The 16,452-nt window shown below is 41.7% G+C and overlaps 1 protein-coding gene across 3 annotated transcripts in view; it reads left to right on the plus strand.

The window, feature by feature from the left end:
* The window catches only part of MYRIP (myosin VIIA and Rab interacting protein), a 365,531-nt gene that overhangs the window by 55,893 nt on the left and 293,186 nt on the right, over window positions 1-16,452 (plus strand). For all 3 annotated transcript variants that reach the window (XM_055321757.1, XM_055321756.1, XM_055321758.1), the window contains exon 2: window positions 172-315. In XM_055321757.1, the coding sequence (XP_055177732.1) occupies window positions 206-315 (110 nt within the window). In that variant the 5' untranslated portion in view covers window positions 172-205. The remainder of the gene's footprint in view (window positions 1-171; window positions 316-16,452) is intronic.

The following is a 16,452-nucleotide window of genomic DNA, read 5'->3' on the forward strand; positions in this document are numbered from 1 at the left end:
TGGGATCATTACCTGAGTTGAAGACAGTCGCTCAACCACTGAGCCACCCAGGTGCCCCCTCAAGTAAATAAAATCTTTAAAAAACAAACCAAAAAACCAAAATGGGTTGATTTTTGTCCCTGTAGAGCTTTCATCTTGCCCTCAATTTGTGGTCTCTCCTTGATTTCTTAGGTCTTGCATCACCATCTGTGTTTTGTATTAAATCATGGGGAGGAAGCTGGATCTGTCTGGTCTGACAGATGATGAAACGGAGCATGTTCTCCAGGTGGTTCAGCGAGACTTCAATCTTCGAAAAAAAGAGGAAGAACGGCTGAGGTGAGATGCTTCTGTTGCCCTCCTGGGTACCAGGAGACAGCTTTTCCGAGAGTATTGCTTGCTGCTAGCCCAAAGTTTGAAGGCTTTATGTCACATACACACCCATGTCTGTTTACAGGAAGAATGCCCTTTCCTTTGTAGAAAGGTTCAGCTTTAGCGCTCAGCACCATGTCAGTTCAGAAATGTGACTGTTCCCACTCTGCATCAAGGTTTTCTTTGTGCAGCTCACCCCCTGCACTTTTAGCTGTAGGAAGTTTGTGATGACAGTGTCTGTTGTGAGCTTGCTCTTGGCTTTAATTTTCATGTTGGCAGATATTACTGAAGAAGAACCAGAGTGTTAGGTGAACAATTCTTGAGAGAGTTATACTCACACCTGTACAGTCTTGTGCTAGAGAGCTCAGCTCCTGTGGTACAGGAAAAGAGCACTGAAGACATGGGACAGGGAAAGGGCCCACTAGACCAGGCTGCAATCACCTGGCCCAGCACCACCCTCCTAATTTTATGGAGGAGGAAACTGAGGCCCAGAAAGGGGCCCTTCTGACTCTCCAGTTGGCACATCCTTGTAGAATGTTCTGGGAAATATCATTGCTGCTCAGTAGGGTAGAAATATCTAAATGTGGAAGAAGTCAGAGTGATTGAAATGAGGTTATATATTGGGTCTGGGTGTTGGAACTAGATGATAAGTCATCATTAGCTGCCCTCATTCATCAGTCTGTTATCTCTCAGGATTGCATGAGTTCATCAGGACATCATTTTCTTCCTTAGCCACTGAGCTCACCACCCCAGTATTTGTAATTCTTCCCCTGACTTGGACCCTGAACAGGGCTGGGCCAGGCACTGTTGATTCTGCCTCCTGACCATCTTTCCCTGACCTTCCCTGAGTCTAGCTTTTATCACTGTCATCCTGGGCGTTGCCATAATCTATATGATCTTCTTTCTCCACTCCTCCAACTAGCCAGGGTTGTGCCACATCTGAGCCCCAACCAGGTTCTTTCCCATTCAGCTTAAAATTGGTGTAGATTGTTTTCCTTTTCCCTTGGGATACCTCAGACTTTCTGTTTCTTTACAGCATTGCCTCCCTTACTAGATTAAAAGCACTGTGGTATAATAGTCTTTATTTTTTACCACGTTTTGTTTGCTTCTTATATTGTATATATTCAATATGTGCTTATTAGAGAGAAGACGAAAAAAAAAAAAAAAACCTCTGTTAATTAAATAATTAATTGATTTGCAAACCATGTGCCTGGCACTGTTCAAGCTGTTGGGTACATGGTAAGCAAAATTATTCTTTGCTCCATGGAGTTTATATTCCAGAGCTGAGCTGATGAATACCAGAGCCACCAATCAAGGGTGGTGACCAAGCACTTAAAATGTGGTGAGCCTGAATTGGGATGCACTGTAAGTGTAACATACACACCAGATTTCAAATTTAGTACCAAAAAATATATCATATCTTATTAATCATTTTATATTGATTTTACTTTGAAGTGCTCATGTTTTAGCTATGTAAGATTAACCAAAAAATATTACAAGTTGACAATTTCCTCTGTTTTTATTTTCTTTACTATGGCTACTAGAAAATTCAAAATTATGCATATGTCTCCCATTATATTTCTACTAGATAGTGCTGCTCTAGAGGGAGGAGAGAGAAGAAATGAACAAAAAATATGTATTTATACATATTCGATAGTGATGAGAGTCATGAAAAAGAATAAAACAGGGAAGGGGAAGAACCTGGTGTGGGCTGGCAGGTGCTGTTTTTCTGTGGGCTGCTCAGGAAAGACCTCTCTGGGGACATTTGGGCAAAGATCTGAAAGAAGCGAGAGAGGGAGCTGTGCTGCTATCTGGGGTGACATCAAGTATGGCAGAGGGAACCACAGATGTCAGATTTCTGACTCAAGAACATGCTTTGTATTTTTTCTGAGGGTCTAGGAGGGAGAGAGCCAGGGAAGTGTAGTATAGAATGAAGTCTCAGCAATAGTGTGAGCCCAGACCATGTAGTGAGTAGTGAATCTGTGGGAAAGCTCCAAATCTTGCTCTAGGCTGAGAAATCAGAGTTTTTAGTACAGGAGTGACATGACCTGACATCTGCTTTATAGAACGTGGCTGCTCAGTGGGGAAGGCATCATAGAAAGGCAGGACAAGCAGCAGAGAAACTGATAGAGGGCAGCAGTGCAGGTGAAAGGTTGTGCTTTCTCAGAGCCAGGGAGGGGTAGTGGAGTGGTAAGTGATGGTCAGATCCTGGATACATATCAGAGGTAGAGCCAACAGGACTTGCATTTCCTTATTGGGATAGGCAATGTAAGAGAGAACAGATTCAAGGAGGACTATGAGTTTTGTGGCTTGGGCGACTGGGAAAATGAAGTTGCCTTTCACTGAGTGGAGAAGACAGAAAAGCAGAGATTGGCTAGCAGCTGGAACTGAGAGCTCTATTTTATGCATCTTCAACTTGAGATCATTTTTAGACATCCAAGGAGAGATGTCAAGTTGGAGTTTGCATATTTGTGTCTAAAGCTCAAATGGGAAATCCAAGCCAGAGATAAAAAAATTCTGTAATTGAAATGGTCACCGAAGAGTAGGAGAGTAAGCAGAGCCACTGTTTGGAATTTGTGACCATTAATTTACATTGAGACCAATTCCAGCATGGTAGTATGTGTTTCTCCTGCATTATTCAGTTTCTGTCCTCACTAGGACCATCAACAAGAAGCATGTCTCTCTCAGTTTTGTGTCCCCAGCTCTGGGCACTGGGCCTCACACATAATAGACATGCCCTAAATATCTGTGGAACAGATGGATAAATGTAGATTGTCTGTCAATCTCTATGGCCAACTTTATGCATTCCTTGAAGAATCAGTCTTAATATTTTCTAGGAATCATTAAGACCATCTGTGTATCATTCTTTATCTCCTGGAAACTCAAATATGGGTAAGCCAAGAACTTATTTAGTGTCTTCCAATTGTGGACACTTGCCTCAGCTCCACTGGAGTCACGTGCTGGTCTATGTAGAAAAGTTGCTTTATGGCTTGGTTTGAGGAGAAGAGTTTTAAATGCAGTGAAGTTGCCATTGCAGTAGCTTGATAAGGTGCACATCATCTTTCTCTTTGGTCATGTGGTCTTAGTGGCCAGCAGTCAGTGGCTCTGCTGCAGTTCCATACAAATACATGGTCACAAAGACCTGCATGTGTTGAAGAAAGAATGATACATGAAGCCATCAGTGCCTAAAGAGGAGTGACATAGCACCTCATCTGGTCCTGGGAGTGGATGATTTTCCTCTGAAGGCAGTCATCACTACTGTCCCTCTTCCCACGGCCCAATCAACATGCCTCCACGGGTGCCTCTCAAACTCTGATAATTTTGGCATAGGACCTTACTATTCGTTACGAAGAGGTTGAGACAACACCACCTCAAAACCACTGAAATAATCAAACATTTTCCTCATCTATTGCTTGGATTTAGGGTGCATGGAAGAGTATAGGAAGCTGTATTATAGCAGGCATTTTTAAATTCTTTAATATTTGCTTTAATGAACGTAAGACTCAAATGGAAGATTTTTAATTTTAAAGTTTTACATTGAATTACATGTCTTTCATTCTGGCCAACTTTTTTTTTTTATTTTAACCTAGTTTCTCTGGTGAACTTTTGTGAGGGTAGCTCTTGGGTGTAGAAGTTATGCATTGTTTCTAATGATCTTCAGTGTGGACATAAAGTGTAGTGAATAAATAGGTGACAAAAGTGTGAATTAAATGTCCTCAGAACATAAGAGATAGTGGGGCTGAAGAATTCAGCACAATTAGGTCATTGAAATGAATGCACAAAAAGAGAACTAAAAGGTGTAAAGCAGCACTATGTACTGGCATTGTCCTAGGTACTCTGCAAGTTTATATTATTGACTCCTCACAGGAGTCCCTATAAGGTGGATCTCCATGTTACAAAGAAGTTGGAAAACTTGGTCAGAATAGCACAGTTCATTGGAGGTAGAGCTAGGATTTTGTTTCCCAATTTCTCTCAGTAAACTGTCTCCTTTCCTTCCTTGCTACCTCCCCTACTTCCCTCCTTCCTTCCCTCCTTTATTCTCTCCTTCCTGTCCTCCCCCCCCATTCCCTCCCTTCACCTTCCCTTTCTTTCTTCCTTCTTTTTTTGTGGTTAGGATTTTGTTTAAGCAAGAGATAGCCAGAAATGTTGAAAAGAGCCTGGTTTTAGAGTTTGAAAATGTGAGTTGGGGTCTTAGCATGAGCCCCAATTTTGGTAAACACACTTAATCCTTCAATATAATTTGCTCCTATGTAAAATGGGACTAAGAGCATTTGCCCTATCTAATCCATTATGTTGTCATTATTACTGAAATAAGTGATGCATTTAAAAGTGGTCTATGAGTTGTTATTAAAGATACATGAGGATAGATGAAGGTAACTGACATAGATAGGAAGAAAATGTTGACAGGCAGTGGAAGCACTATGATTTGGGGAAGCCGTCCAAAATGGAGAGCCAGGATGGCATCCTCATGAACTGGAGCAACGGGCAGGTAGGATGACAGTCTGCACCTCTAGCCAGGGTCTCTCTCCTGGGTTCAGGCCTGTAGAATTTGCCTCAGAGACTGCGAGCATAGGCCCTCTGGATGGCTCTCTCAGGATATCACACAGTACCTCAGTCTGTCATGCCCAAACAGTGCCCTCTCTCGAGGCATCAAGGGATAGAAATTCATAGACCCTGGCCTGACTTTGCAGACCAGCTGGCTCACTGGCCTTCAGCAGGAGGAGCCCCAGGCTTCTGTAGGGTCCCCATATGATTTAGGGTACGCTGGACAGATTTAAAAAAAATAATGGTGGGGCACCTGGGTGGCTCAGTCAGTTGAGGATCTGCCTTTGGCTTGGGTCATGATCCTGGAGTCCCTGGATCAAGCCCCATGTTGGACTCCCTGTTTGTCAGGGAATCTGCTTCTCCCTCTCCCTCTGCCCCTGTTCCTGTGCTCTCTAACTCACTCTGCCTCTCAAATAAATAAAATCTTAAAAAAAATAATGGCACATTTTAAGTGGAAGTTTTGGTTCTCTCCTCACTTTATCCCTAGGTTAAAATGCCTTGGGCCTGCTTGAGTTGTGAAGAACATAGTCTGGCTTGGGTTTTCATTTTCAGTTGAGAACTCAAAGTAACCACCACTGTATTTTTGTATAGAATTACATTTTTGTTTTTCAAGATGCAATTCACATAAAGTTAAACGTACATAGCTAACATGTATAGTTGAAGTTTGACAGATATATACACAAATGTCACCAACATTCCCATGAAGATATAGAGCACATCCATCATTACCAAAAGCACAATTAGGTCATTGAAATGAATGCACAAAAAGAGAACTAAAAGGTGTAAAGCAGCACTATGTACTGGCATTGTCCTAGGTACTCTGCAAGTTTATGTTATTGACTCCTCACAGGAGTCCATCCAGTCAGTCCTCATGCCTCAGTGGTAGCAAGTGTTTTGATTTCTATCTCACTCTTTAGGATCTGCATTTTTTTCCCTCAGTATGATGCCTTTGAGATTTGTCCGTGTTGTGGTGTGCATCCACAATTAGTTCCTTTTTGTTACTGGGTATTGCTCTATGGTGTGTTCCATGCTGCCACAGCTTGCGGACCCATTCTCCTGTTATTAATTGTACCATTTCTAGTTTTTAGATATTATGAACAAAGCTGCTGTAAACATTCTTGTACAGGTCTTTGTGTGGACTATGTTTTCATTTCACTTGAGCAAATTCTTAGAGGTAGAATTACTAGGTCTTTGGGAGCTACACCTAAGTAGAAAGTATAACAAAACCACTGTGTGTCCACACCAGTTATAGCAACTATCAGCATCCAAAGCCAGTTGCAGACATAGTGTTGTTTTACCTCAACAACAATAGTTCATCATGAATTTCAGAAAAAGCATTGTCTTACATAGCATAATGCATTTTAATAGCTAACAAAGTTAAATAATTCCTTAATGTCCTCTAATACCCAGTAAATATATCCAATGGTCTTTTTAAAAAAGTCTTTTCACAGTGAATGTCTTCAAATCAGAATGGAAACAGGACCCACTCATTAATTTAACCATTTTGAATTGAAAGTCAATTTTGTCATGACTTCTGACTTAAATCAGAAAGCAAGAGTGGTACTGGATGTCTGTGGGAATAGTTTTGACTTGTTATTCTTGTAGTCAGGCAGAGTTAGAGATGGGGCTTAGTTTGTTTTGCTTTTTAAGAGAGAGTGAGTACAAATGAGGTGGGTGTGGGTGGGCAGAGGGAGAGGGAGAGAGAGAGAACCTCAAGCAGACTCACTCTCAGTGCAGAGGCTGACACAAGGCCTGATCTCATGACCTGAGATCAAGACCTGAGCCCAAATCAATAGTCGAATGTTCAACTGACTGAGCCATCCAGGCACCCCTGGAAGTTAATTTTGTTGTATTTTTCCTCTAAAAAGTTCCTTTTTTTATATAATTTGTTCCATTGGCCTCCCTTTAAATAGTGAAGCATTTTTATAATCCATAACTTATGTGTTCCTTTTTCTTTCCAAAAACCATGTATTTAGATTGGTAGGATATTTTAGCACATGCAGAAGGGACAGCACTATTGTCATGGCAGGTGAGTGGAGAAAAGCACTGTGGGAAGTGTTGTAGCTACCTTTTTTTTTTTTCTAGAACTCCCAGGGAACAGTGAGAAGAGTCCTGTTCTCCACCCCCATTCCTGCCCCCACAGCTTATAATGGGGACAGTCATATCACAACTGGAATGTATATATCAACTTCTGTGTATATGCACACTCATAGGTCTTACTATATAATGTGATTCTGTGGACCCCATATCATTAATATTATGTGCTTTCGCAGCACTGGAGATACAGGGTGTTGAACATGTAATCCCATTAAAGCCTATATATAGAGTGGGACTTTTTGGGGAAAGATCAAGGACTGGACAGGCCTGAGAATGGTAGACATGCAGTATCAGACAGTGGAGAGGAACTTATGTACAAGTTTAGTAGAGTGAGTGCTGACTGCATTTCTCCAAGATACAAAACAGCATTAAAGCTATTAATAGAGGATGTTGGAGAACAAAAGACATGTTGATTCCTGCTCCCACCTCCAGGGACCTAATCTAATCAGGTAAATGTATAGAAATACTCATTATTCTTGGTTAATTTTATTCCTTGTTTTTCTTTTTTATCAGATTATTTCATGCAAATAGTAAAAAGCAAAGTGGTGAAGAAGACCTTATAATGAAAAGTACATGTCCCCTGCTCCCTGTTGAAATGTTTTGTTCTTAGTTCTTGGTCTTCCTGGCATTACCTCTGTAAACCTGAAAAGCATTCTTATGTTGCTCTTTCTTGATTAATTAATTTTATATGTTCTTTTAGTTCTCTGCTCTGAATGATTAGGGTTTTGCTCACTTGCTACCATTACCTCTTGTTTCTTGATATTTCTTGTATTATTTTTGGCTTGGTTTTCTGTTAGTCATCTTTCAACCTTAAACAATATACAGAAACCTTTGAGTCTCATTCCATCAACATTTGCTATTCCTTCCTGATTCTGACAGTGCAAATGTGCATATTGGCACCCCTGCCTTCCCTCTACCCCTCCTTCCACTCTCTTTATCTCACATCTGTCTCTGCAGTACCTTTACTCTTACATATCCAAAGTTGAGGGCATTCAAAGACTTTTCTGCAAACATATTTGAGCCTCTCTGGTTTTTTTCAGAAGTTGACTCTAATGTTGAAAATCAATAAGCAGCCCTGAAGTAATTATGATTGAACATATTGTCTGTGCTCCCTCCTTCTTTTTTAGAACTTCACTGAAATCTGTAGGTGGCTGATTGTTCTCCTCCTTTTCTCTTTACTTTTATAAATTAATTGCACTTTTATTTCTTTGCTGTCATTTTGAAGTAGTCTTGGGAAGGAGGAGAGGCTGCTAAGTGTTTGCTTAGTCTGTCATCTGGATTTGCTAGTCAGGACTGTGAGGACCCTGGGGAAGATACAGAGATGAAGAGCACTCCAGCATGCAACATGAACCCTCTTGGTCAGACAGATGTGGGTGTGAATCCTTCTACCATTTCTTATCTTAGGCTTGTTACCCAGCCTCTGAGCCTTGGAGGTCAAAATGAGTTCAGAAGAGGCTGGTCATTGCTGTACATGAACATTGTCCTATCCTCAGGAAAGTTGACATTTTTGGAAAGTCTGCCCTGACTTTCACTTTACCTCTGTGGATAGAGCCTCTGGGGAGAAGGCAACCCATGCAATGGACCCTGTTCTCACTGTCTTAGATCCGTCCCCAGGTTTCATAATTCCAGGCATCAGTGATGCCCCCGTAGAGACACACCCTCTCATGGATTTAAGGTTTCTACATTCAGCAATTCTTTGCTGAATTGCCCTCTCTGCTTCTAATGTTGGTCTTTTTGACAGAGTAAACAGGGTTAGCTATATTGTATCTACACAGGACACATTATTCAATGAGAATAATAAATTAATTCATATTAAAAACTCAGGATTCAACACTATCGGCAACGGTGTGCCCTAGCAGCTGATGAAATTCATCATCAGCATATGAAGTTTCTCTCTTCTTTTCTTTCCTCAGTTATGCAACTCTTAAAAAATCTTTATAGATTAGAAAAAAATAGCTAGATGTATATGTTGCATTGAAGGCCATGCTATTCTAAAAGTCTTACCCAACCACTTTATTTCTTAGAATTTGAGTTTCTGGGGACAGTTGGAGTGTGGGAACCCCAGGCAGGATTGTTCTGGTATCTATAGCAGCTCTGAGGCTGGCAATAGGCACCCATGGAAGTTTTGGACCAGCCAGGATTTTGATGACATCCTTTATGGCAGCAATAAAACCTTAAGGGGAGGAGTGAGGCCGTGATTGAGGAAGAAGTGCTAAATATAGCTTCTGTAGGCAGACTGCAGACAGACCACCATAGTGCAGTATGGCTGAGGGTGGGGATGGCCAAGTCTTGGTGCCTTCTTTGATGGACTCCCATGCTTCCCGAGTGATTCAGATCCAGGAGGCCTGGCATCCACTGAAGCATGCCAGTCTCCTTGTGGTAGCCCACAAAGGGCACGGCCACAGGCTTGCATATTGTCTCTACTCAGGGGCTGTGTTTGCTTGAGTATTGGGCACTTGGCTTCGTGTTCCCTTCTCTCCATCTGCCTTTCTGTGTTTCTGGCATACTTAATTGTAAGAACTTTTTTCTTCTGTAATGTAGCATATCATGATGTTCTGTTAATGTCTGCTCAGATAAACAGATTAAATTAGTAAAATAAATAAATGAAATGTCTTCTGTATGGTGGAGATGGAGAGTATTCACCAAATATCTCATGTGTTCTTGCACATTCCCCAGCCTCTGCTGCAGTTAGGTCAAGGCCTTGTAACTAGGTCCAGCCAATAGGCTGTGGGAGAAAGGGTATGTATCATTGCTAGACCAAGGCATTTAAAAGCTAATATTCCTCCCTACCCTCCTGCCTGCTGTGGGGGCCATGGAGGCCACATGCTGAGACATGGCATCACCAGATGGATGGAGCCTGATATCTAAGACATTCAATGGAAGAGTTTCTGATGACCAGCAGGGGATTTCATTTGACAAGGAAATAAACTTTTGTTGGATTAAGTCACTGAGGCCTTGGGGTTTACTTGGTATAGCAATATGCTCTAGTATTCTTTGACTAATAGTTTCTGGGAGCTCAGAGGGACCCAAGTATTCATTATACCCCATGTTGGCTGCTGAAGAAGCAGGCTTGGAAGGTACATGGACAGATAGTGGTAAAGTCTGGCCAGGACCTGCGGTTCCTGATGAAGGGCTCCTGGTCTTCTTCTTCCTTCCATCTAGCCCCTGATGTAGTAGAAGCTACCATGGAAAGATCTCCAGATGCACAGTAGAATCATAGTTGTACCCTATGATTTTATATTGTCAGGCATGTTTATAAAGTAGTTTTAAAAGTGACTGTTAATTACGGAGTACTCTGGTGTTCAGACTGAATCCTGAAGGTATTTATGAGAAGGCCACAGTCTTTAAAATTTCTCATTGAATACATGCTTGCCAGAAGCTAGTTAGCATCTGGATATATTCCAAAGATTTGCTGGTGCTCTAGTGGACATGGTCTGTGGTGGAGCAGGGGTTAGAGGTAATGAAATGATTTCCTGTAACTGCAACTGGCCATTAATTGTCAGGGTTTGCTGAACTGACAGTGTACTTAAGCTTACCACAGACTGTGGGGCTGGGCTGGGCCAGGCCAGGGGAAGGAAGGGAGGGAAGGGGCGAGATGGCGGTGGCACAGCACTCCCTGCCTGTTTTTTTCTGAGAGGCTTGGTGATGATTGTATGCAAGCTTCCAACTCCCCCCCCCCCTTCCCTGTGTTAAGGAAGGAGAACCAAATACATCTGGGGACCTGCTTCTTGCTGCCTTGATGGTCTCAATTGCTTACTCGCTAATAGGACCTGCACTGCTTTGCCACCTGGGGTGAGGGCAGCATTCCACCTCCCAAGAATCAGGTCTAAGAGTTGTGAAGAAATAAGTCAGAGCTGTCAGGCATGTAGAAGAACTATGGTAAGGAAGTGAAGTACATCCCCAAACTAGAAATAGTTTGTTTCTAGTCTGTTATACAGACACGCCTTTGAGGATTAATCACCATTTTTCTTAAGAAGAAAGAACACAGTGCTTTTAATAAAATGAGTTAGTGATCTTTCTTCATTCAAAATTCATTTTAATTTTAAACAAATTAAAATTTTATTATAAGAACTTAATTTTTCAAGAAGTTTCTTTTTCACGGAGTAAAATGCCTTTGTTCTCAGTGTCTTTTGTAGGGACACTTAAATTGATCTAATGAATTAACAAATACTCCTGGTTCTATCCTTCTGTGAAGCTGGAAGTCAGATGGCCTTGTCTTTCCCCAGCTGAAATAAATGTGCCCTATGGTTTATGAAATAACAGCATTCACCAAATGCCCCTGCACAACATCTCTGCACTGGCCCTTTGTAGCTCTTGGGATTCCACACTGACACTGCGGCATTAACCTGTCTAGTTAATGAATCTTCCATCTGGGAAGGGACAGCAGGAATTCCTTGCTCTCTGCTGGTAGATCAGATTAGCCAGCCAGTCACCTGGCTGAACCCTCAAAGGATAAATCCAGAGCAGGTATGTTTTTGAGTGGAGTGGAAGGCCTGGCATTGCTCTGTTCGAGAGTCACTTTGTGATGGAGGCAGGCCCAGTAGTCAGAACTGGGAGATACCAGGAGAGAGCCTGGAAATCTGTGGAGGCAGATGTGGGGACCTCAAAAGGGAAAGGGAAAGGGAAGGTGTAGAGGATCAATCTCAAAGCTAAAGGGGACCTCCCAAAATTAAAAAAAAAATCTCCTTTTTAAATTATTATTGGAGGTTTTAGTAATTCAAAAAAGTCAAATATACTAAATCAGAGCTGTGAATTCATTTATCTCAAAATCATGGACTTAATGTCAGGACTGTCCTGGGCAAACATGAAGGGCAGGAAACACCAGGGGGCGAGAGGGGAGAGATTTACAATTTTAATAAACGCCTTGACTCTTACAGAAGGGAGTCCAGAAGGTGGGCTAAGTCTTTATGTATAATTGGGATGCTTTAGAGAGCAAGAAATAAAAACATCAAGGCAGATCTATAGGGATACTTGCCTCTCAGTGGGAGGTAGGAAAAAGGAAAGATTTCCTCAAGAGGGGTAACTTTTGATCTGATTCTTGAAGATGAACAGGATTTTTTAGCTGCATTGAAACCCACGTCTGGGAGCATCCTGGGGAAAGTAATAAGGATAGAAAACAGCACGTTTTCTCAACCCCACATCAGGACCTATGGGGTGCTGGGATGAAAACAGTAGTTCTATTTCCACTGTTCCTAATCTCATGGAATAGAGTGTGCTATTCCAGGAACATCACCTCTTATTCCTGGCAACCCTTGGAAAAATGCTTTTCTTATCCATTGCCAAAATGGGGAAACTGAGGACCAAGAAAAATGTTAAGTAACTTACTCAGGTTGCACATAGTGAGAGGTAAATTCAAGCCCAGGTTGCATCACCCCAGAGCTAGGTCCAGTAACTAGTATGGCAGATAGTGCACAGCCTTGGCATTGAGACAAGGGGCATCCAGGCGCCATGGGGCAGAGTAGGGGAAATTAAGGCCATTGTGAAAAATCTGGTACCTGTGCTTACTGAAACCTGGGGTATTGCAGGAATGGGGAACGAGTAAGGTTTCACTTAGGATATGGGGAGGGATAATTGGGACATTATAGTAGTCATTAGCCTCCTGTGGCATTCAGCACTTCAAATATGGCTTGCTCAAATTGAGATGTAGTCCAGGTATAAAATACACTCTAGATTTTAAAGCTCTAGTATGAAAAAGAGGATATGAAATATATCATTAATAATTTTATATTAAAAACAAATGGAAATGTGTCCAAATTACATCTAAAATAAAACATATAATTAAAATTAATTTTACCTTTTTTTACTTTTTAAAAATGTGACTATGACAATACTTTATATACATGGTTCCATTCACATTATGTTTTTATTGGACAACACTGGTTTCAAATGCTAGATTAAGCAGTTTGGAATTTATAAGACCAAAAAGTAAGCTTTCTTCATCAATTTTATTTGGGGCTAGTGCTTTTCTATATGAGGTTTTTAGGTATCTGAAGGATCCAGTTAATGTCTTAGCTACCTAATTGTAAATTGACCTTTGCTATGAAATATTGTCATCTCTGTCACGTGAAGGTGATTCTGAATAATGCCCTGGTTCTGGCCTCACTGTATAGTTTAAAAGGAAAGTACATTGTGTGTGTGCCATATTTACTGCAGAGTTTGCACATCTCAGGATGGAATAAACCCTTTGATGTTTCTTTGAAGTTAATGGTTGACCAAGTATGTTGTGACCTTTGAAATAATATGTGACTTTAGAATGGCCTTATATTCATAATTTGTGTAATGTCTCCGGTACCATAAAATTGTAAGTTACCATATATTTACCTGTGGGGCTTGCCTTTAGGAATGACTAGGAGAGTTTGATGCTGCAAAAAGAAGAAAGGGAATGATAACTAAAGCTCTTACTCACTTTTAAACTTGCAGCCCTTCACAGATAAGTAGTTACTAATTTGTAGGTTCTGGATATATTCTCTCCATAATCCCCCATTCTATAATAACAGTTTCTTAAGAGGTTGCTTTTGTGGTTTTTAGTTCCTGATCATATTTACTTTTCCACTGCAAATGTCAGAGCCTCAGCTCTGCTGGGCTGTGATAAAGCTTTTTGGCACAAATTCTTAGCCTGACCTTCATTCCTTAGACCTCTGGCTGCAGAAGGCATTTCTTTGGCATTAGGTGTGCACAGAATTCAGGATTTGAAGGAGATTAAGGAGGAAAGTTTCTCAGCCATTGTAAAAGCAGCTTTCTTCAACTACAGTAATTTAGGTACGTACACCATCGTTTCACCAGAAACACAGAGTTGGTGAGTGGGAACCAACCCTCCATGGGCAGCATGGAGGTCGGACTTTCTCATACTTCCTCATTCTGTGCTGTGCTGCTGGCATGACAGCTTCCTTGTTCCATGAACTTCTTCAGTTCCTCGGTGGCTGCTGGCTGCCTTCCCTCCTCACCAGTTCCTAAAGCCAGCAGTTCCTAATCTGATAGATTTGTAAGGAAGTTCATGAACAACCTGTCTGATTTACAGGTGACTTAAAATGAGCTCCTTCTCCCAGATGGGACACTCCTGGCCCAGTGTAGAGATTCCTTTGCTGGAAACTGGAACAAGGCCTCCAATTCCATGAAGAGCTGAGCCTTAGCACCCTGAGTCCCAGCACTCTGCTGCTCACCCTGGCCCCTGCTGGCCTGACTCACAGGCTCTATTCTGCTTTAACTAGTAACGTATGTAGGCCTAGGACTCAAGTGCCCTGGCCTCAGTGATTCTTCTCCCCATGCCTCAGGCTAAAGCCAGAGTGCCTAGCTCCTACGTGTCTAACCAGATTCTGGGTCCCAACATGTTAACATGTCCAGGAGGTTGGCAGGGTCTTTGATTCTGACTGCCTTTGGAATTAGTTCTGGAATGGAGTATCTCCTTGGCCTCTACCAGGCTTCCCAAATGTAGCTGTGCTGGTTACCCCTGGTCATCTCCCATCGTGTAATGTATTCCTTGCCTTCTGTCTTCTGGGTTGAGCATCTCACAGTCACCAGGGCCCATCCCTCAGTCAGCATAAGATGGGCTGGGCTGTGACTTTGCCCCATTCCATGTCAAGAATATACTTGGAGCCTGTGCTTCCTCACTTCCCAGGGCTCCTCCTGGTCCCTGGTTAGACAGATGTGGTTTTACATTGTTCTCAGAATCCCATCTACAGGATCCCCTACCCCACTCCCCTACTTACCAGTGCTGGAGCCTACCAGAGCGTTCTTGCCTGATCCACCAGATCTCTGCCCTGCCCAGAACCAAGGTGTAGGCAAGGTCCCAGTCTGACTGCTTGATGGCTGTGGCTTGTGTCCCTGAGCTGCATCTCTGAGCCACAAGAGGATCTACATTTCTGCAGGCCCTAGGCTTTTGCCATGTGGCCTTGCCTTCCCTTGCCCTTCTGCCCTCCCCCTTTCTTTCTTGCCTTCTCCTTCCCCTCCTGGGCTGGTTTCCCTACAGCCAGGTTTATCCAACTGGGTGAGTCCAGAACCAAATTCTAGAAGCTTCTATTCCTGTGAAAGCATAAAAAACATCTGTGTGTGGTCCCAAAGTAGATCATAATAGCCTACACTCTCTACCATGCTTTGGGTATATGTGGTGAGAGAAGGAGAGAAAATTCTAAGATTCATTGCAGACTATATTTTTGATCTTCTTTCCTTCACACAGTATTTATTCATTTTACATGAACGTCAGAGCAAAAGCATGAGGGTAGTATGTAATGCCTGATGCTCAACTATACTACATGTCTTGTTGAAAATATGAGAGCTAAGGAATTAATCAATGTTGGTTTGCTTTATAGCCAAAGAATCCTCACCTGACGTATGACCTCGGGCATGTTCCTTCATATTTTGTGCCTCTGCTTTTCCCACTGTGCAGTAAGAATGATGGGGGTGCCTGTCTGGAGGCTGAGAGGTTTCCATGAGTTAATAATGAACAGTCCTATGGACACTGCTTGGAACATAGAAAGGACTCAGGAGAGCTGTTAGTGGCTTGCTCCTGGCTGGTTCATCTGGTGCAGGAATTAAATCATTATAGTTACATTTATATTTTCATATATGTTTAATACATTTGAATGGTTTTGTGGCTTGGCTTTTCCTAAAACAAGGTACTTTCTTTTTCTTTTCTTTTTTTTGTTATTAAATAAATCTCAACAAGTAGAAGGATCTGCTAGTGCTTATTTCATAGCCAATGTTTAATTATTTGGACCTTTTAAAAAAAGTTTTAATTTAAATTCCAGTTAGTTTAAATTTTGTTTCTTAAATTCCATATATGGGTGTAATTATATTTGTCTTTCAAAAAAATACTAATTATTTGGACCTTTGATATCTCTATTCATTTTTAAAATTCACTTGAATACTGACCCACCATGTCCAAAGGAGATTCTTCAGATTTGGACACTCCAATGCTTTTTTATTTAGGGAAGTTATTCTATGTAGTTTTTGTTTCCCTACATACCTTCTGTAGGACTGTTCAGTGGCTTCTTTTCTTTCTCATTATAGAAACAAAGTATTTCTATATGAAGTAGAAAATGGCTCAGTGGGCCCATGAAGAGTAGATTTATGAGAAAAATCACACTTTCTGCTTTGACAGTTTAAATATGAAAGGGAAGCTTTTAAATACAAAGTAGAAGCTTTGTACACATACAGGCACCCCAACAGAATTAATTGACATTAGCTGTAGCCACTGAGAGTGTTTGTTTTCTTCTGGAGAAACATTTCTGTCATGAATGTGGTTTCCAAAATCTTGCATATCACACACACACAGTTCCATAGTTGGCAGAGCCTCTGTCCTGGGCTGTATCTTCATGCATTGTATGGGCCAGTCCCTATCCTGTAGTCCCTTTACTCTAAAGACACTCTGCTCTAATGTGCCATTAAAGGCCTCAAAATTGCTAATGTGCTCAAAAACCATCTGACACATAAGTGATTCTGGTCCACTGTTGCCATTATTGAGAA

The sequence above is a fragment of the Nyctereutes procyonoides genome, unplaced genomic scaffold, assembly GCF_905146905.1.
Source record: "Nyctereutes procyonoides isolate TBG_1078 unplaced genomic scaffold, NYPRO_anot_genome, whole genome shotgun sequence".
NCBI lineage: Eukaryota > Metazoa > Chordata > Mammalia > Carnivora > Canidae > Nyctereutes > Nyctereutes procyonoides.